Here is a 23,550-nt window from a genome sequence, read left to right as displayed (position 1 = left end):
CGTAATTTTTTATGGAAAAATTAAAGCGAAGAAAGAGACGATCAAAGTTTCTAATTTTTTTTAAAATTTATATCTATTGTGAAAATTATAAAAACTCGGTGGTTATTTTCAAACTTCTACTGTTCAGTCGCTTCAAAAGTTTTCTATTGATTAAATACAAACTCTTTCCTAAGCCTTACAAAAGTTCAATAACTATTTTCACAACAATTTTATATAAAAACAATATTGAACATTTTTGATCAGATCGTTTGTTTTTTCAGTCAATTATATTGATATCTTGATAGAAACAATCAATCGATTCAACTTTTCTACGCCTTACCTTGAATTCACAAATTCTGAAAAAGCTTTAAACAAGCTTTTTACTAGTTTTGATCTTTTACGAATAGAAGAAACGTCTAGCATAAACATGCACTTAAATAACAGAAAAGCATGTCCCATACTATCTGACCCATATGACCTTTACTATTTTTGGTGGTCATTATAAAATAAAAAAACGAACTTTTACAGAATATGGAATATGAAAAACAAATGTGACGTCTTAAACATATTATATAGTCCTATTAATATAAATACAATCATATTCATACACAACAATTTTACTCCTTTTTACTTATAAATCTGATTGTAATGTATGGTATTATATTATCTAGGTAATCTAGCTAACAAGGCTAAGCCGTAGCCAACAAGGATTCCGGATTTGAAGCCATAATATTGTCTATTGCTTTTATGAAAGCTAAAATTCTCTTTGAATTACACAATGAACGAGTGATTGAAAATTACACATAGAACTATACTTAGGGATACGTTATAAATAGTTGAGGTAGTTAAAGAAACAATTAATTCCTTTCAACTTTATAATGAATTTATTAGAGATTCATAATTAGTTCATTCTGTTTTTATCTGTTTTAGACGTCAAAAGACACAGATTAAATTTTATTATTATTATTATGTGATAAGTGTAATCTAATTGAACGATATTATTTAAATGTATATATTTTTATGATTTACACAGTTATGATTTCGACGGTCGGTGAGTGCAGTGAAAACTAAATTTAAATGACTTCATTTAATTCTAAAACTAAATAAAAATTAATTGGTTCACCTACATTATACGTAGTTTGAACAAATATTGTTATTATATTCTAAAAGAAATATAAAACTAATAAGTCTCTTCACACGGCATGTTCAGTCAGACCCGTGTAGAATGAAAAATGTTACTTAGAATATTATATTTATAGCGCGACCTGCGATTACATCAATTCTCTTATTTTTTAATAAACTATCACTAGAACACCTTCGCGTAACAGAACTAAAAAATATTTTTGTTTATATTTGAAATTATATGATAAACAAATAAAAAGACTATTACTATGAAATTCAAGTTAAATGTGAATAAAAAAACTTTTAATTAATCGTTAACAATATGTTATTATCAGAGGCAATTATTTTATTTAAATTACCTCACAATTCTAAAAATATTGAGTTCTGACACCGTTGTTACATTAATCTAGAGCAGTAATGCTAGAAAATTTAGGAATTATTTCCCGTGGGTAATGAAAAAAGTACTTACCGAGAGAAACTACCATCTTGTCTATCGTCCTGTAGAGTAGTCGAGACGTCAGGTAAACTGAAAAAATAAAAAAATATACATTTAATCATGTCTCAGATTTTCACGACTACGGTTGCTGTAAGGTAATCGAAACGTCGTGATTATGTAGAATCAAAAAAAAAAACATGTGGCGTCCGAAAAGCTTACTTACATTTAAAATATAAAATCGAAAGCAGGTTGTACAGATTTCGCAAATAAGAAGAATACAAAAGTACGCTTACTTTAAATAATATAAATAAATAAAAAACAAAGAAAGAAAGTAAGAAATCTGTTACAGTTGAACTTCAACGTCTGATTCTTTCAAAGTTTAAAACCAATGCAGTGTTCCAATACTTGAACTAGAAAAGATTTGAATATCTTCGAAAGTTGTTACATTTCTTATTTTTATAATTCTATTTATATACAATTTAAAGGATGAAATATATAACAGTATAGCCATTATTCAATAATGAGCGAATAATTAATGAAATAAATCAATTACAGTTTTGGTGTAACCCCGATGTAATACTGTCAGTGGGAGCACGCATGACGGGAAATTATTCCGCAAATTTGAATTCCGTGTCTTATATATAATACGCTATGTAAATTACTTATACCTAACGTGACTCAACATTAATTGCAAAACTAAACAACGCTACATGACCTAGCGTCGGGTTCTCTTAATCTATAAAATGATGTGCACGTTGATGGAGTCAGAATTACGTATTAATACGGTGTTGTTTATTTAAATTTATTTTGTAAAAATAACTTACTATTTCAGATTTTTTTTTATAATCATGTTTTTCGAAATGACTAAATTTATTTAAAAGTCGTAAACAATAATTGGAGAAGAACTTTAAATTTTCTCGACTACAATTGGTAAATTATTTATATGTAATTTTGAAGGTAATTACTCCCAAAATGACGAAGAAAGTACAGAATTTAGAGTATCTGAAGACTTGAAAAAACAATATTAGTCATAATATAGCTTTAGTTAACTGTTTTTCTATTTAACATTAAAACTTATAAGTTTTATTATCATAATAACACTTGTATACCAAATCGTACGAACGAAATATATACATATTTGGAAGAAAATACAGTAAATAAAAATAAACTCTTATATAATGTTTATTTTATTTTTTCCTAACTTTATACTTAAGTTATAAGAGAATAGGAAGTAGAACATATCTGTTTAAAGTTACATAAATGTTTTAAATTTGCTGTTTAACTAAACCACCGTGAGAAAGGCCCTTTGATTTAAAGAACAAAGCCTTATAATATTACAGAAATAGCAACTCTTAAACTTTTTCACATCACATTTTGGTCATTAATAAAAACTTTTTCGTCTCCGCTTTCTTTTGTAAGGAAATAAGTTTAATTTAATAACACATTTCATTTCAAATCATAAGACATTTGTTATAAATTTATTCACGTCTCAGAACTTGTCTGAAGTTTTACACAACCCGAATCAATGGAAGATAAACTCCAAAGTTTTATAAGAAAAAGCAATTTGTCGCAGACAGATGTCAAGGTTATTGAGGAATTTAACTTTGGAGGATCGAATCGAATCCAATCTTCTTAATATAATTTCATCTACGTCCAATGTATGATAAAATTGGTGAAGAGATTGTGAAATTGAATTTGATGGCATTTCCTTTTTGTGTAATAATATTTATATATATTCATATTTAAATAAAATATTGGTTATCAAAAAAATTTTTCTAAGTAGAAAATACATAGCAAATTTAAGGATATTAACTAGTAATCTATGAGCAGATTACAAAATCGTGTTTTAATTATTGTGTTGTTGTGTTAAATATTATGTTTACAGAAATAAAAAATATTAATTTTAAAATAGAATAATGTATTTTTTGGCTATACATCGCTATTAAAATATAACTCTTTGTAAGTTCACAAGGTAACTGATTTTAGATCCAAGCGCAGAAAGCTTAAATCAACAAAAGCAATGGGACATCGTTATTGCGGAGATGATTTTAATTTAGATAGTTCAATAGCAAAAAAAAAAATATTTTCCATTACAGAAACATATTAAGTACTCAATATTCAAAAAAAAAATTAAAAAGTCAGCAATTCATCTGGAAATTTTCTGTATGTCACGTGGAAAATTAATATTGATTAAAATTTAATGTACGTAGCCTCAATCTTTATAAAGTTCGTGTAATGTGAGAAAATAATTAAGGCGTTCGTATTAGATTCAGTGAATCTCTATGAAGTAATTCTTAAAGCAAACTAAGTTGGCTGAGATAAGACGGGCTTTTACGGATCTCTTGTAAATGTCCCGAAATAATGTGGGACGCGATGAGACATTTTTTTGATTTTGAATTTAATTTAGTGTAAAATGTATAAAGTTAGTATGCAAATATGATTAACTGAGCCGAATAGTCACGCATTAACCGAGTGCATATAGAGTTAATCAATTTGAAACGTATTTTTAAATGCTACTAAATGTACAATTCTAGACCCTGTTTTATCAATTTTTTTTTTATTTTTTTTATACTCTTTCAGGTATTCATTTAATATAATAATATACGTATGATTAAAGAACAAGAGTAAAAAACGGAAATGTTTTAATAAAGCCGGGTGTACATTGATGTTAGTGTGGTTCAAGTTAGAAATGAGACAGTTTCATTACTCGAGTAGCATTAACATTTGTCACGCCCACAGAGTGATTAAAACGAGGCCATTGAAAGTGATCCGATTACATAGACTGAACATACTTTAAATTGAGTAGCCGATTAAGATAACAGGCACCAAAGTAACTATGAAATAAAATCAATAGTAACTTTATAGAGAAATAAAATATTTATTATCAAATATATATTATTAGTGAGATCTAAGATTTTCGCGAGTTTTATTCATTTCAAATCCGCGTAGTATATCCGAATAATACTAGTTTCATTTAAATATATATTATTAGATTTAATGTGAACCAAATAGTAACATGTTAATTTTTTTTGAATTAAATTATGTTTAGTTTACATTCTGATTACTTTTCAATATATTAACACTTACGTAAACCGTTTTATTAGGATTTAATTTTCAAGTACAGCGTATTTATTTGGCAGCTTTTTTTTGTGAAATCGTTGTTCTTAATTTTCACTACAGATTTCGTGAATAGAAGACGCTAATATCTTTTAACGATTTCAAAGCCTTTCTAACTCGTTTATAATGAAACATAAAACACGATTTTTCAGTCACATCTTTCCGCTAAGATCATTTGCTAATTGTAATGTAGTATATAGTTTGAATCACAGATAAATACATACTTAATGTTAACGATATTATGAAATTGTAATCATTTAAGAATGTAATCAATTGATCACATCACTTCATCAAACTGTAATATTGTTTGATCTCTAAGATTTTTGTTAATTAATGATTCAATAATAAAACGCTTTTGTTATAACGTCTCGAGTAGGAATTCGGTGGAAAAAATCTTTCTGGCGGAATCATCATCTTTTATCAATTATTCCTTTTATATAATGAGCCAACAAAAACAAGCGGTTCAAACTAATCTCTGAAATTCTATAGAGATTAAATTTCTTAAAGAGATTTATCTCAACGTCGTTGGCAGGCTGAAAAATATAATTCAATTTCTAAATGTAAATGTCCTAGAATGTAAGCGTTGATAATTTTTATAATTAATCATTGGCCAAATCTGATTGTAATATTTAAATATTTTTGTAGTTTGATATTAAAGTATCATAGAATAATGCAGCCGACGGAAAAGGTTATATGGAACGAAACAATAACTTACAAAAATACGACTCGAACTTACGACTAACATGATTTTGCATCTCAGTCGCTTTTGGCAACGAACTGGTAGAGCTCTTATATATATTTTTCATTTTACATATATTCTTCGTAACGATCTGTTATGACTGCTATAGTCATAATCTTTTCGTTAGACATCCTAAGAGATGGCACTTCAGTCGATATACAATAGTTCAATTGTTTGTAAGTAAGTAGGGCTTATTGTATTCCACCGTATATATAGTTATAATTCTACCGTTATATATTGTATTTATACATAACTATCAATTAATTAATGAGAGATATAATATTAAAATCTTAATATAATTATATAATTCCACTAAATTATATAAGTTTTATTAATTATAATGATTTATGTTGTATGGCTTAAGAGGTTTTACAAGCAAGCTTAGGCTGTGCCCCTCTAATAAGACATACTTCAAGCATTTTGCAAACAGAGATTTTGTGGTTAAATAATATCAGATCTTGCCCACGAATTTAGTTCTTTACAAAAAAATTAATTTAGTATTTCTATAGAGAATCAACACTGCCAAATATTGTTGGAAAGATAAACATTTTTTATTGAACCTTATTTTTATTATTATCACAGATTTAGTTTGATTCTTTAATATATATCTATTAAAAACATAGCGCGTATTTCGGAGTGATCTCCCTAGACAGCCTTTTAAACATTGAGAAAGTTTCACAGATGATTTAAATATTTTGTAGCAAACAATGAGATGGGTGGGCTCAAACTAATAGGAATTTATTTATGTTGATAATATAAGCAATAGTTCTAAGCAAGGAAAGTAAAAGTTCTGTTGCGGAATACGTATGAAATGTAAATTATTTAAATCAAACCTGTTATAACATATATATATAACTTTAGATGAATTTTAATTTATGTTTTGTTTTATAATAAATAATAGTGTTTCACAATGGCTACCTACAAAAAATAATTTAATCGGCCTTATATTTTTTGAGTTTAAGCAATAAAATCTTTTATATTACTTAGTCATCCCATTAATGCAACACATCCCACTAATTATGCTATGCTGAAGGCTTATGAAGTACGAGTGACCAATTTAAATGGAACTAAGGTTTTCGGATAAATGAAAAACGCGTGGTAGGTAAACGAAAATCTTGCTTTTGTTTAAATGAGTACACTATTAAATCTGAGATATTAACAAGGAATAAATGTTTATTGATTTTGTTCAGTAAATATTATTAATATATCGGAATTGACCTGACCTGTGTTAACTTAAGGGAAACCCGCTTTCATCCGGAACCAACTGCGTTGTTCTAAGTAAGTTTATATTGTGAAGTTGAATGTTGTTGAAATAGTTCATCAAATAATTTAGTTTATTATTCTCTATCACAATACAATTTAGAACAAAGAGAGATCCTGGTTCCCTGTATCGACATAATTTAGGTCAATTGACATAGTTTCGTTTGGATTTGTGAATTATACGAGCAACGCACACATGTTGTGACGGATTTTTTTTTAAATTTCGCAATTCTATTCTGTTTCTATTAAAAATTCGAATCAAACCACTTAACCTATTTCATAATACTGAGATAAAACATAACCACATTTATATTTCGCGAAGGAGATTATAAATGAACGGAGTGAACTAAATATGAAATTAATAAAAAAAATATGTTTATATAAAGTCTTACAAAGTTAACTTAGAATTTTTAAATGAAACTAGTATTATTCGGATTTACTACGCGGATTTTATTGCGCTCACGGTGTCATTCTGCCGGCATCCAGAGCGGTACGCCAGAAAATTAAGAAATCGATGGCGGTAAATGATAAATAACAAGGACCAACTGACAGACATTCACACCTCGTCTGCCCGTGATCACGGTTGCTGCAAAGTAACCGAAACGTCGGCATTATGTAGTTTTTAAATAATAAAATCCGCGTAGTAAATCCGAATAATACTAGTTTCATTTAAATGAATACTCGCGAAAATCTTAGATCTCATTAGAATTTTTATATGATTTTTCAATATTATGATATAGTAATATTAAAATTGTATTATGGATGAGTAATATTTCGATTGTGTTTTATTAACACACACACAGTCACACACGCACACACACACACACACACTTATATATACATTAATGACAAATACAGGGGAATGAAAGCTGAGTTGCTATGCAAAGTAATAAATTATATTTTGTATTAAACTCTTCGTCGTAAAATTTATAAGTCAGCTTTACGGCGAGATTTATCTTAAATAATTCACAATTCTTCTGAGATACAACTCTTCTACAACACATAGATCGTACACTTACCTTCTTATTTTTATAACATAATAAAATTTTAAGTGTTCTATTTGTATATTTTAAATCTTTATTATAATATGTATCTTATCTTTATTATTCTGTAAAAAACTGTTTGTCGTTTCGAAGGTTTGTCTCAATGAATTTTTTGAATAGATTTATAATATGAATTTTTTTTAATCGTCACCAGTAAATAATATAAATATATATATATATATATATATATTTATATTAAGTAATTTAAGGAACAAAGCATTTCGCTAAATAGTATTTAAAGATGTCACACTAAAAATAAGAATTGTGTGAAAAGTAAAAAAAAAAAATTGTTTTTCAGTTTCAATTTTGAAACTTTTAATAAAAGAGGTTTATTCCTAAGGATATGAAAGTTTCTTTTATATTAAAACTTTACTTCCTTACGGTACTATTTAAAACTTTCATGAATAACAAGTAAGTAGTGTTACGCGTGGAATATAATTTTATAATAATCTCACGTATTTGAATACTTTCATCGATAGGATTTGATCTTCATACTCACCTGATACATTTGACTGTGAAATGTTGCTACAATTTGCCCTCAGTTTTCTTTTACCTGGCAATTTCCTTAAAGGGTCGTGACAAATCGTTTCTGTTTCCCGTCTCGTCATATACGTACGTTGTGAGGTTTTACATCGCAAAATTGAACTGAAAATGTACGTAATGAGTTGTTTTACAATGTTTTTGTTATGAATATCAACAAATACATATGTAAGAAATCATGGTGGAAATTATTTAATAAATATCTTTTACTTTGCCATAATAACATGAAAAAATAACTCTCTCAATTTGAGGACCAAAAATATTGTTTTGCCTAATGTCATACATACTTTTAGAAATAAACCTACATACCTAATTTCTGTTGAAATTCGTATATTGAAAATTCATTATTCAAACCCCAGCCCGTGAAAAAATATATAATGAATAAAGAATTTGCAACAATAACTATTTTAACCCTGTTAAATAAGCTATTCAGCAAGAATAATATTACTATTAATTACATTCAAACGAAACTGAGAGCCAACAAATATAATTAACAAACAATCAAAGGGTTCTTGTAATAAATAGGACAACATCGGCCACTGAGAATTTATTTTTTGGCCTTTGTGACAACACCGAGGCTTTGAACCGTCTGCGATAATGATTCAATACAACGCTTTCGATGGCAGTTATTCTGGTATTTGGAATTTATACTTTGAAATATTAATAAGCTTTTGACAGCCATTTGATCTCTCCGCATTAAATTATACCAATTTATGAGTTATGGTATAATTAATGGGAGGAGGTTGTTTATGTGGCTGTACCTTATTTAATGATACATTTTCCGTACTTATTAAATATTGCTTGAACAAGTATTTGCATGTAAAGGGCCATGTATTTAAAATAAAAATATTGTTGTTTCGTTATGTTATAAAAAACAATAAGAAAAGTCAAAGGTACAATATATTTCCAGTTCTTTAATATTTTACACTGCTAAATAGCTCTCTATTTTGTATACATAAAATAGAATGCAAAAATCCCAAATAATATAAAAACTTCCAAATTCGATGACAGTTGTGATGAAGGTCGCATTAAATGTAATCTTTTGTTCCGACTTGCATAAAATTTACAGATACCTATATTACACTTGTTAGGTCCGGATCAGGTCCGTATTGCATCAAATAATAAAAAAATCCCTCAGACAAAATCCATTTACTTAAAATATATCGATAAATATTTTGTATTTATATAAATAAAATGAATACAAATTTAAGAAAAATAAATTTTTCGACCAAAATTTTATTTATATGTCTCTCATATTTACTTCGTAAATCTGTATATAACCGTAGATAAAGTGGTTCACGGCTATATTTCCAACAAAAATTCATTAAAAGCGAGATTTACACTGCTTGCGTCCTGTTGTTTGAGGTTAACTAAAACGGCTAGATCTGAGCTCAGTTTATGGTAATTTCTCGTTTTGTTTACTCGGATATCCTTTTAAAATTTCTCAAATTATTCTAAACGTGCGAGATGTTTTTAACTATTAAATACAAATTGTTCCGGAGTTACGTATTTTATCCAAAAATTAATTCTACTCTTAAAGCTGATCTGGATAGGACGATGGATATGAATGAGAAATAATATAAGATCCCAGAGGATATTTGTTCGTCGGCGTCAAGACCAGACATTTTTTTCTGCATTCGTTAATTTTAAAGCGAGTTATGATAATAGAGCTTACGGTTCCTTGGGAAATCAACATTTCCAAAGACCATACCATCAATATGTTTTACAAGCTCATCAATAAAGTCACTAAGAATAGGAGGTTCGTCTTAAATTTGTACTCTCTAGAAGTTGGAGTGAGGGGTATGGCAGCTAAATTTCTTTACGACCTACTAAAAGATTTAGGCCTGTCCAAAGCCAACATCAATTCGTTCTTGGAACTAACATTGAAGGCAGTGATGAATTTGTTTCAAACTATGTTAGGTAGAGAGAGGAGCCTAGACGGCGGAGGTGAGCATTTAAAGCGCGTTAAACAGGGCCCCTTAAACCTATGTACACCTCGGTCGCAAGTCCCAGGCAATTCTAAGGGTCCTCTTCCTGCAATGCGATGGACCCAGCACCTGCACGGTGAATCCATGGAAAGCTGAGAAGTTTTCGTCTCGTTCCATTAAATATTAACAATTTTTTTCACTATAAAAATTTATATATAAAAGAAACACTTTGTCGCTCAGGAACTCATTGTATTTTAAACAAGACATGCATGTAACGTTATAAAATGATGTCACAATGTAAACACGCCAAATGTTTTGGTACAGAGCCCCGCGGTTACGAAATTAAGTCATAATCGAATTTCCCCAGCCCATTGGAAGGAGCGCAAAATTACAATGCTAATGGAGTCTACCTTTCGGCCTAACTTCCATTTTGTTATACATTAATTTTAAATGAATTTATGTAGTTGGGAACATATTTGTTACTGGTCACGTGTTGTTATATATTATTTCCTCATAAACGAAATGTTTGCAAAACTAAAAGCAATACTGTTAAATCAGAGTTTAAAGTTTTGATTAGTATCATGTTATTTAAGAACTTACGAGCACTTTTAGCACTAAAATTGACTTATTCCCCATGCGTTGTGTCACAACACGACCGCCTCAACTATTCTCATATAACGAAGCGATTTGAGTTCCTCACTAAAGCTTAATTAATCCCTCTAAATTCTAAACCTTTAAAACATTTAGAACTATCGTAATTGAGACAGAGATTTAATGGAAAATCAAATAAAGTAAACTAATTGCAATTAATGTTCGTTCATCCAAATGGTGACAGTGGAAATAAATTGAACATAATTAAAAAAAAAAACACTTTTGGTCAATGAAACTTTTTGATGATAATTCTTTTATTGTTTCAGAGCATTCCTGAGAATCCTATGTGTGTGCTGCCCAAGGAAACTACGTAGAAAATATCAACCCCAGCTGAGATTTAAGCAATCGCAGGTAACATTTGTTCTGTCAATGAACATTATCAACAAAAACTTATAGGACTTATGGTAAAAAATATTATAATAGAATTATATGAAATGAATATAAAAAGAAAAGTAGGTACTAGAATATAAATACGATTTTAAAACACATGTAGAAATAAGTATAAATAAAAAATTAACATAAATTCATTTTGTTATTATTTTTTTCTTTCATGAATACGTTTACTTTCAGTGGCGAACGACCCGCCGTTATTACTCCTCCGGAGAACTTCAAGCTATAAGACAAAACTCCTGCGAACAAACTTACATATAGCGAAACAGATTTTATATATACCTCATTATCTTTTACGTTCCAAGTGCTCTCTTAAAACGTCTCCTATAATCTCGATCTAAGTAAAAACTTTGCTGTCACTTGTTTAATCGTCACTAACGAGGTATGTCTGACATATAAGCACTGCACTGTGACAGTCTTGCCCGTCTCAGAACAATTCCTGCAATTTATCTCTATTTGTTCGCACGGGATATAAATGTTATGATCTTTCTGACGCTTTATTATGTTTAGCTAAAATTCCCCCGCTGTGTTCGTCTCCATGTTTTTTATAAATTTTCAGATTCCGTCCGAAATGCATGTTTAATTTAAACACACGAAATTAAATCTACTACAATTTATTCTAATTTTGTTTCCCGCTACGTTTTAATCTTGTTTCCACCGTCAACGAGACCTAAATGTTCACACATTTCCCCTTTTGCATGAAATAATCTGAATAACAAATGTATGTGACTTTGCTTAAAAAACACTTTTAATACCAAAAATTTGATTTGTTTTCCTCAGTAAATAAAACACTGCACCTAACATTTTAGTGTGCTGTCCAATGTTTTTAATTATACAAAACTGCTTGAGTTAATGTTTTTTTTTCTATTTAAAAATATTATTATGAATATTAATTTTGTTCCTCTATTTATTAATGTATTAATTTTTAATTTAATGTCATGTCTAACATTTAAACATTATTTATCTTTTGATAAAATTCCAGTATCCCGTGACAACTATGATGTACTCGTCAGTGTCACAACACGAGATGTGCCGGTTGTGACAGCAGGCCAGGGCTGGCACATGCCGCCCTAGGACGCGTTGTTCCTGATGCCACGCACGCCGTTTCCAAGCCATGAGGAGCGGCGAAGCAACAAACGATTACCCGATGAGAACTCTCGATAACACTCTGAACGAACCCATCAGATGTCTCGAGCGTCATCTCTGCCCGGATACATCTTATGTAGATTCGGAATCAGTTAGTGAAATCAGCTTGGACAGTGATTCACGTAACCCCTCTATTAAAAGGAAGAAAAGAGTTACATACCAAGTCAAAGCTGAAGTGATCTCAAATTAGATTATCACTACGTAAAAATAAAATCATTCAGGAGCTGTGATTCTGTAGATATGTATTAAATAGTGGGATTTTGATGTTAGTAGAATGAAATAAGACTTTAAATTATGAATAATAGTGCAGTATTAAAAGGCTCATTTGATTTATGTTTTAGCGTACGCTTTTTGTTGTAAAGTGTAAATGAACGTTATGGAAAATGAAGCGCTTCTTGTAATATAACCTAAGTTTAAATAAAATACTCCTAAATTTTATTAAACCTATCAATGTACTTGTATAAATATAAAATAATTACTACTTCTATATATTGTGTCTTTTGAATAAAATGTTTATGTGTTCAAAATTAATTTCATACTTTGCGTAGGAAATGATAAGTGATCATATGTAAATAATGAATAAATAAAATTTTTAATGCATAACCAAATAATATTGTTTCTATAACTAGTTATATTCCATATATTAGGGGATTTAGTTTTGTAATTAGCATATAGATTACTATGTAAATAGATTATAAATAATAATTACTAACTTACTCACAATTTCAGATACATAAATATGTTATATCGGGAAAGCTTTTGAAAGATTGATTGTACTTATCGGAGGTCCTGCAAATAAACACCAGTGTGCCTGTTATGTGTTAACTGTTGTAAATAATATTTTCTATGCCACTTGTTAAAATACATTTATTATGTGTAGCGTTAAACTATAATACTCCATAATGATGTCATATAATTTAAATAAAATCGGTTGTCGTATAATTTATATAAAATATTTTTTAAAGAAATTTGTTTCATTTTCTATGACAATCGCAATTAATTAAGAAAAAATTGAAAGTATACTTTAGAACACATAAATTGGCACAATATTATATAAGCAAGGTTATAAACATAAAATATATCCAATCAAAAAGCGGAGTTTCCATTACAAAGAGGTTTTAAGTAAACAATTAATCGTAACCATTTGAGCGATGAGAAAACAATACAAAGTTTTGCTGTCGATCGTCATATCAGCATAAATCTTAATAAAAATTTACTCCGTGTACACGCATAGCTAACTTTCCTACATTAACACGATGTTACCCATTACAGGCAAGATCGAAGGGACTTTCAAGCACGCTATGTTAAAGACGTGGTGCAATTACTTAGAACAAACGCTCACTTTTATACAAAAACTTTATTCACAAAACGACCACATGACAAATGAGGTTGTTTGGAGACGATGTTTATGAAATATCCAGATACATAAAGACGAATATAATTTCACTTTAGTTACACAAGGTTGCTTTAATTAATTGTTTTTCATTGAATATAAAATTACTTCTTATATGTTTAAAGTAAACGTCCGAATGAAAACAATATAGAAAATTACATTCCAAAAAAAAATGATGATATATCTTCTACAGAAGACGAAATTCTATGAGTTGTTAATCTATTATATCATTTACTTCCACTGATTTCATTTCATCGAGTACCATAGAGTTCGGAGTGTAAAAAAGACGAGCATGAATACAAAAAATTTAAATTAATAAATTAAATAGTAATATAAGTATGGTTTTATTTCAACCCACACATAAGTAATTTTCTACAACCTTACATCATATCGTAATCCACGAGAAACTTTACCACCGAAGCTAAGGAAGGTTAGGAGATTAGAGAACGCATGATACCACTTTTAAGGGACTAACTTGTGGTTTGACCTTTGAGTGTTGAGGCCTTTATGTTTATTTCTATTTAAGCATATTCATTATGTATTCTATTCTAATGTATTAAGTAATTTTTTATGAACATCCCTCATATATTATTCGTCTGAAATTTGTTCATTCGCCGTCCTTACATTCAAATAATGAACATCATGTATAATTTTGCGGTAGGAATATAGTTAGGTTTTGATATTGATGAAAAAAAAATAAAGATTTTAATTCACAATTGAAAGAATGAGACAATAAAAAAATATCAAAGAGGAAAGATTTTAGTAATAATAATCGGATTCTCCCAACACAGTGCAGATGCATGACATTTCTAGGCTGTATACTGTATAGAAGAAGAAAAATATTACTATTTATTACAAAATGCCATATAGTTAATGGTTTTTGCAAAATATTTACTGCAGTTGATGTTAACTAGATCGTGATAATAAAAGTGTATTTGCTGCATCCGGTTCGTTAGTAATTTTGTACCTAATTTACAAACATAAAATTTAAATGATATGTGGCCTAAATTCAACCGCTGTTTGACCACATTTAATAAATTTTGAATGTTTGGTATGGCGTGTGACAGTTGATGGAATTTTAGTTAACAGAAAAAACAACTGGGAGAATAGCAATTATTGATATATAGCTACGTATATATTTAAACTAATATATTGTGTCCTAAACAAAGTTTGTAGTGAAAATAGCTATCTAATAGAAAAATATACTCGGAGGCTAATGAGGCTAAGGCTTTACATATATATATATATATATATATATATATATATATATATATATATATATATATATATATATATATTATAATCACACATTAATAACATAAGTGTCCGTAAGCATTGGTCGTCATACAAAAATTCTGTTATTAATTAAGTTATTCCTCAAAAAAGTGTCCGATTTATAATTTTATAATTACTCATCATATATAAATATTATTCTATAACAGCAGATATCGAGTCACCTGGCTGCAATTAAGTTTATTAGTAAATTATTTTTATTTGATCTTACTCCAACATATTAGTTTAGTACAAATGCTCATATATCTTCTTTAAATTTTTGCTGATATTATAGAGAACACGATCGCAATTATCATACAAAGAAAGATATCAATTCCTATAGGAATTTGGGATAAATCTTAGAAATCAAAAAGTTTTTATGGAATTATTATAGAAAATATCTTTATAGGTACTAATATTATATATTTTTATTTATCTTAATAACTATTCCGTCTTTAATATTTAAGAACGTTGTCAAAAAAAATAATGATAAAAACGATGTGAATTTTTATGACTTAACTTATTAGATTATTAGAAACCTGTTAAAAATTTTCTCAAAAAAATACAAAAATATATTTAAAAAAATAAACAAAAAAAGATTTGGAGCTTTACATTTTAAAGCGAAACATGATAATCGAATTTGCCGACAACTTGTCTAAACAAACAAATAGTATTCCAAAACATATCTATTTTATCTCCGAAAATTAAGTAAATGTTACACATTCTCGCGGTGAAGTTGTAAAGTCACGTTTAACCTTCCAGCTAAACTACAAATACCGTTCAAGGTAAACGGTGGAGCAGTTGTCTATTAGTTAAAGTCTTTGAGGAGATATAATAGAGATTTGATTTTGCCTTTTCACCAAAATGTATTTGTCAAATGCTATGAAACGAATAACAAAAAAACGTATTATGAAAATAAAATAATTGACCTAAACCTTCAAAAGACCTTAGGGATGGAAAAGTGTAAATTTTGCGAGTACAAAAATTAAAATAATTTTAAAATATCTTTTCTCAAAGTTAATCGTATTTTGTTCTTGACGACCAAAACTGATAAATGAAAAAAAAATATGTAAAGCTTGCCTTAATGTATGTACTAAAGTTTTTTACAACTGACTGTAAATTTAAAAGTTATTGAGATTATTGTTAAGTAAAAATTCCGAAATTCTGTCTATATAGATAGATAGAATTTCGGAATTTTAAAAGATAGCTTTTGCGTAATTATTTAATTTTCAAAACAGTTTCTACTGTTTTAATATTTTCGTTTATTCATCTTCAGTCTAGATGATTTGGTTACTTAAAGTGAACTTCCATCTGATAAAAAGGTCTGTATTAAAAAAAAATATTTAAACATCATCTCATTTTCAGACAAGACCGACAAAGCTAATCTTGTAAGATTGTTAAAGGATCAACAAAAGTTTATTTATTATTTATTTAAACACGAAAACATTTAAATAAAATTATGTACGGTAACGGTTTATTTCCCGTATTTTATTCTATTACATTTGACCCGACGTTCTATTACGTTGGAGTGACCGTGATCACGAGCGGACGAGATGAAAATGACTTCCAGCTAGGCTTGCTTTTGCGGTCTCACGCTAACCATATCTCAATTTTCTTTGTTACTGCGCTGTTTGCTCGCAGAACGCGCTAATTGTGACTTGAAGGCTGTCAGGGTCATTACATGGGATTTTATATATTTGATGAAGGAATCTCAGGCGATAGGTTGTCAGCCGTTCTCTGTATTGCAAATAGGATCTTATTTTTTTAATAGCCTTCCGTATAAATTGCGTTCAAAATTAATGTCTATCTTCATGATCGAGGAGCTTTGGTTTGACCAAATAGATGTGATAGCTTAGTTTGTAAACTGTATGTTCACACATTGCTGACTTCAACACATCTTTTATAATGTCTTTTATATATTTCTTAATACTTTTACCTCCTGGTTTTCTTCGTATAACAAATTTATGAGAAAGCACAGTCATAGTTGTAATAGAATTATACTTGTAGTTGATATCAAGTATTGGTTCATTTTATGTGGTTTGTATATTGCTTGCGCGGACTTATTTTCCCAGCTATTAGCTATTGTCGGTAATAATTTTTTTCACATACGATAATATGGCAGGTTGTCGGCAAACTGTGGATGGCTTCAAATAGTTATTGCACTGCATGCTCAGCTCGGATTTAGATGTTCAGCATAGCAAAAATATTGGGCTCCCTGAAGCAAAAGTTTTCCCAACGGTACCTAACTCAATACGTTGGTGGTGTAATATCCCATTGAGTAGCTTTTATGCTGTTTTATTATAAAAAGTATGATCCAAAACATTAACAGGACTCCTAATGACAATTTTGTCAATAAATAAAGAAAAAATTCCTTCAATCCTATTACATATTTTAATGTACTTTATAGTAAAAGGCAGAATAATAAAATAAAATACAAAGGCATGGCTTTTTTTAAATGTGTTCTCTCGTTAAAGCTACATATTTCATTATAAGAAAACTTTTTTAATCATTTTATTTTACATATTTATATCATTATTATTATCGCTTTTTTTTGTAATGGTTACAATATAAAGCTCATGCACAACTTCAAACTATTAATAATGATCAGACAAGAAGGCAGACTGAAATGTTTGGAATCATTCTCCAGTTAGAAAGTTTTAGGGTTGCCAAAGGAAAAGTTGATATTTCTTGTTGTCTATAAAAGAAATTGTTATAAATGCGAGTAAAATGTATATAATATGTACTACTCATATTGATTGGTTCCGTAGATTATATTTTTAATGTCAACAGTATGTATAACCTCTAAATATAAATAATTCTTGTTGTCTGTCGGACCATTATTATAATTTAGTAATATACCTGAATTGGATAGGTTTGGTACAAGCCTCCGATTTCAATTTTAGCTTTTGTTTAAAACAGATTGTTGTATATATATACATATATTGATTTTGCAAGTACTTTATTGTTTTATCCCTCCACTATATTTACTTTTTAGGGTATTTGAAAAATTGAGTATTATAAAAAGTTCATGGGCTAAATCGTAATAATTCAGTCCTCTTAAGCTTTTGTAAATTATATGTTTGTGTGGGTCGGATTACTGTTGAATAATAGTAACTTGGGCTCATAAAATTCTTTTTTAGACATTGTTTTTAAAGCTTACCATAACAGCATCACATGATTTATCTGAAAGAATAACACAAAATGCTTTCACCTATTTATCTTTACAAACGTGAATTTCTAAAAAGTTCAATGCGGCCCCTTTATATATGTAACTAGAACTTTATGAATGTAAAAATTTTAAATATAATATTTGTATAAATATAAAAAAAAATAAGATATAATAATTCTATAGCCGTCAAGCACAAAACCTCTTGTGTCCTTAGCACGAAAAAATTGTCAATTATTACTGTAACCTTGAATGACTTAAAATGAATATTATGTCTTATTTCAGGCAATAATTACAATTTACTTTATAACATTGTTATGTTTGTATTATATAACATTATTTTAACATATAACATTATAATTATTTTATAACCTTAATGGAAACCTTAAGCACGACTTCATAAGAAAAAACAAATATATGGAGGGCATCACCGCATGCTCAACTAAATAATAGAAAAACGACTTGGCAAAGAAAATAAACGTGACTTAATTATTAAGACACATTCCAGTAACTTGTGTACCGAATAATGAAAGCAAGTTATAAATAAATTGTGCACTAATTGAATATTCGATATGGGTTACTGAATGAATTAATGAAATAAAAAAGACGAAGCATGATCCTTACTTGACTCCGTAACTGATTGCAATACCCAATGTTAGTTATCGGAACAACATCTTATTTGCATTACATCGGTAAAGTAAATCACACGGATCATTAAATTCAAATCGCATCTGTATTCCTGGATAATATATTGCTGTTCACATTGTTGAACGTCCCATGTGTGTTGACAATATTTTCAAAAGTGGAATCTTTAAAAGAAAAAATCAAAGTCTATTTGAGGAAAAAATATATCAAATTAAATAAAAAGAAGGATAATGTATGAGATAATAAGGAGCCACTAGCAAATTCGAGGGTAAAATGCTAGTAAATCACAAATATATGCTGAATAATTTCAAATTATTTAAAGTGAAAAACCTTAAAAGTATTACTATGGGAATCATTATTACGTCAATACAATAACAACTACCTTAATTACTTTAACCCAAAATCTGTTAATATTTAAAGTAATGGCATTTATAAAATTATAATACAAACTGAGGTCTGAAAGTAAACCCATTAATTTTCTTCGAATAGTAAACCATGCCTGTTTCAAGGAATATATATTTTTTTTATTTTAAAAGTCGCAAACGAGCAAACGGCCTACTTAGTGGACAGTAGCTACCGTCGCCCATGGACATCCGCAATATCTTTGTTATGGCTGTGTTGCCAACCTTGGTTTTTTAGGAATAGGGAAGGGTATCAGGAAAGGATGCGAATAGGAGAAGGGCAACCGGCTCTCTCACTCATCGGACGAAACGCAGCTATTAAAGACTACTTCATGCCGATCTTCTGTGAAAGGGTGGTCCTTCCCCGGTCGAGCCAGCCCAGGTTCGATCTGTAGTTACATGACTACAGCTAGGCTCTACCACCTACAGAATAATACAATAAAACTGAAATAGTTACATCTGCTAGTAGTTCTTAACAAAAAAAGAATGATAATATCAATTATAATAATTAATCATAACATAAATGAAGTGCGTACCCTTTTTTTAGCTATTTCAAAATAAAATTCTAGTGTTTGTGTCTTCAAGTCAGTTTTTTATTAATTAAATCTATATATATATTAATAATCACTTGTTTAGAGCATGCTATTACAGATATTCTTTTCAAAATCATACTTGCGGTGGTAATCAGTCATGAGAGTGTTTTAAGGTAAGTGAGGCGTAAAGAGAATAGCAGATGGAGTTGTTTTTTGGTTTCAAACACACATAAAATGCATTTTTTCTTGTATTTACTTACTATATAAATGTATTGTAAACTTTCTAAAAATATTTAACTTGATTGAATTTTTACAAACGACTGTTTCGTAACAAAATATTTTTGGTCAGTTAATATAACTCTATAGATATTAATGATGTGAAAAAATATTGTTACAAATCTTTTACTTCGTTAATCATTATTATTCTACCACCATAGTAATAAAAGGCAGGTAACTTCCGCAAACATCAATTCAAGGCACGCCATTTCTATATTATGTAAGGGGTTAGTTACCCTTACTACCATAACAGTTTCTTACAGTCTTATATTAGAGACACCCTTTCAAAATAAAATTGCTCATATCGATTAATTATCGAACGTGTGTGTGCGTGTTTCATACCAAAACTTGTGAAATTATATACAAACATATACACAGATACACACACACACACATATATATATCAAAATCCATTCAAAGATAATTCTTATTGTATATAATTTACACTCGCGTACGAGACGAGGCACGAGCCAAAGCACAAGGTGAGAGTGTAAATAGTCTCTCGCGTCTTGTCTCGTGCCTAGCAACGCTCGCGTCCGGAGGTGCGAGCGAGCGAGGTGCTAGCTGTGATACGAGACGAGAGTGTAAATGTAGTATTAAGAATTACACATGTATGATGTTTGTTATATTAACTATTGTGCTATCCTTCTGGTATGCCAAATTGATAAAAATGTTTTTATTCAACAATACATTTATAATAATTTCACATATATAGTTCTTTTTGTTTTACATAATTACATTACTTTACAATAAATATATTATTATCTGACATTGACCCATCACATCTCATCCGACCTTGGCGCAGCCTCCCTCTCGCATGAGAACATTGTTAATGATCCGAAAACATGTAAGCCTTGATAATATTTATGGATTACAGCTTTTCACTGGGACTTAGTTTTTATAGGTCAGAATAATTTATATATTACTCTCCGTCTTTACTTTTACTGTCGTGCGTTTGATGACGTTTTCCATACACTGATTGATTGTTTATAAACACTATGCCATTAGCAATATATCAGGACGTGTGTTGTTGGAAAGAGAAATTAATGGACATAACAAATAACTCCCTCGTGAATAACTTCACTATACATTTTTTGACCCTGTAAAAAATTCCAAAGAACTAGTTGCCTTTGTCTGAATAAGCCCTACCGTCGTCTAAAGTCTCAGGACAGTCATCGGAAAATGCATTCTTAATCAAAGACAGAAGACTCTTTTTAGTACATTACAAAAACACATGATCGCGAAGATCCGGTAAAGAAAAATCTGCTCCTAGAGCTAGAAAGGCATTACAGCCCAAGAAAACCACACAATATACAACTAAACTAAACTTAAGCCTTAAGTGTGACAATTTTAGCTCTGCCAACACAAGTAGTCGGCTATCGTTTAGTGAACTCAAATAAATCAAAGATTAATAACTTTTAATTATTATTGTTTAAAGTTATCTGATGCCAACATTTTCCTCTGTATTCTCTTAAACTATACTATTAGTTTAGTAGTTTTCTTATCTTCCTTATTCATATGGTTTCCGTTAATGTCCTCTGGTTTTTATTTACGTTTCCACATATTCCTTTTTATATATCCTATGCTAGATAACCATTAATTAACGATGTCCGCTACACTGATAACATTATTCGAAAAAAACATATATATAAAGAAGCTTTGTTTAAAGACTTAATTGAACTTTAGAAATAAGCTATGTATTTTAAAAAATTCATTATAATATTAACGAAATGAAAGTATGTGTCAATCCTGTTCTCTTGATAATTTTTAACTTATTTTTCATATGTTCATCTCAAAGAGAGAACGTGAGATTCATTGCAAAAATTACATATGAAAATACCTATAATTAATAATTGTTCTTTTGGATTAATGAAAACTACATAATTAAAAAAAATATTCATTTTATTTCATAATTTTCGCACAAGGAAAAGATTTTATATTTTTTTACCTAAGCAAAATCTCTAATGAATTTAAAACAAACAGCTTATCTAATTTCACTAATGTAATATATAAAATATGCATTGATATTTAAAAGATTTGAATTGTAACGAATCAACCCAAAATGGTAAAAAATTATGATCATCCATCACGTCACTTTAAACATCTGCATCATTCACTGATAAACAGACGCATTCCTCATGATAACACTTACGATACTCGCAACGCAGACACATATCCGTATGAAAATGTCTTTTCTCATACTAATAGTGCTAACTTAACCTATGCGCCTTCGATTTTTTTACAACTGAACGTGTTTTTAAATTTTCTTGATATCCTATATGTTAACAAGTTTTTTGGGGGCTAAAGTCCCTCGATAGCCTTTTGTTTGTTTGAGATTTAATTTTTTTTCAAATTTCTATATGTATTATAAGCTATTTAAATTCAGTTCTAAATATAGTGAGCCACGCGTTATCTTTTTCATAGTCCCAACTGAAACATCTGTAAGCGCTGCTATAAAACCTCCCCTGGGATTAGATCTTACTTCAAATGGTTCCTTTTAATTACAATCATCAGTATAGCACTACCAATCGCTGTTTAATCTAAAGTGCTATAAATACTCCGATAGTCACTTTCAGCGTGTTCTGCAGAATACAATTGCACTCACTAAGGTCCCTTATTTGCAAAAACAATCTATTGATGGTCATTATCCAGTGGCGTCGTTTCTCATTCAAAACTAGATTTGAGAAAGCATCCCGAAACGATTGAAGTCTAAAATGAGCTTTTCTTCGAAATATTGCAAGGCTTCTTTTCAGATACGCCTTACACCAATCTTCACCGGCATTGTCTTTGCTATTTGAAGTTAAAGTTTGATATTATCAAACCTACAAATGTCACTTACACATCACTCAAGAAACGTCGCAGAATTTGTAATGTCATTGGCAGTTCTGCCTCAACAAAACTCTTTAATTTACCAAAAAAAAATTTTTCCTCAACGTCACTTATTACAGAATCTCATACTAGTGATTTTAAAACTAAAGCTATGCACATTGTTCCTGGTAGTCCTAGGAAGCATATTGTATGTATCTCTCTGGAACTTTAAAAATGTTCGTTGTTGCTTCTTACACGTTTTGAAGAGACTAAAACAAACATAATTTACTAGACCTTAAAAACCGCTAACGAATCAGAATTTTTTTTTAAAGTTGTAATATGACGTTATGTTTAGGTATGCTGAAAATCATATTTTTAAATGTAATATTATAAAAAATGCTTACAATTGATACTTAAGTTTTATCATTATTCGCAGTTCGTTCTTCGACGTGAATGACCCAATAATAAGGTCAGCGAACGCGCTGACATCGAGTCAAATTGAAAATTTTAAATCGTAAATTTTTCTTAGGCTATTTTGGTCAACAGGCTTTATTAAAAAATTACTAAATAACTCTCTTTAACTTAACATTAAGAAGCCTGCGAGAAAACTTATGTTGAGTTAGTTAGATTTGATCATTTTCAAATTGAGCTGCTGATTTGATGCCAAAATAAAAATATAGTATTTAGGATAAAGATATATGTATC

At 29.4% G+C, this 23,550-nt stretch overlaps 1 protein-coding gene across 1 annotated transcript in view; it reads left to right on the top strand.

Moving 5' to 3' along the window:
- LOC116774061 (dopamine receptor 2) overlaps positions 1-13,251 on the top strand; it is a 79,771-nt gene extending 66,520 nt beyond the window's left edge. Inside the window, exons 3-5 of the mRNA XM_032666690.2 lie at positions 11,082-11,166; positions 11,386-11,587; positions 12,188-13,251. Coding sequence (XP_032522581.1) covers positions 11,082-11,166; positions 11,386-11,466 — 166 coding nt within the window. The 3' untranslated portion in view covers positions 11,467-11,587; positions 12,188-13,251. The remainder of the gene's footprint in view (positions 1-11,081; positions 11,167-11,385; positions 11,588-12,187) is intronic.
- The last annotated feature ends 10,299 nt before the right edge of the window (positions 13,252-23,550 follow it).

The sequence above is a fragment of the Danaus plexippus genome, chromosome 20 (assembly GCF_018135715.1).
Source record: "Danaus plexippus chromosome 20, MEX_DaPlex, whole genome shotgun sequence".
NCBI classification, from domain to species: Eukaryota; Metazoa; Arthropoda; class Insecta; order Lepidoptera; family Nymphalidae; genus Danaus; species Danaus plexippus.
Note: the sequence above shows the minus strand (reverse complement) of the source record. Positions and strands in the feature narration are given on the sequence as shown.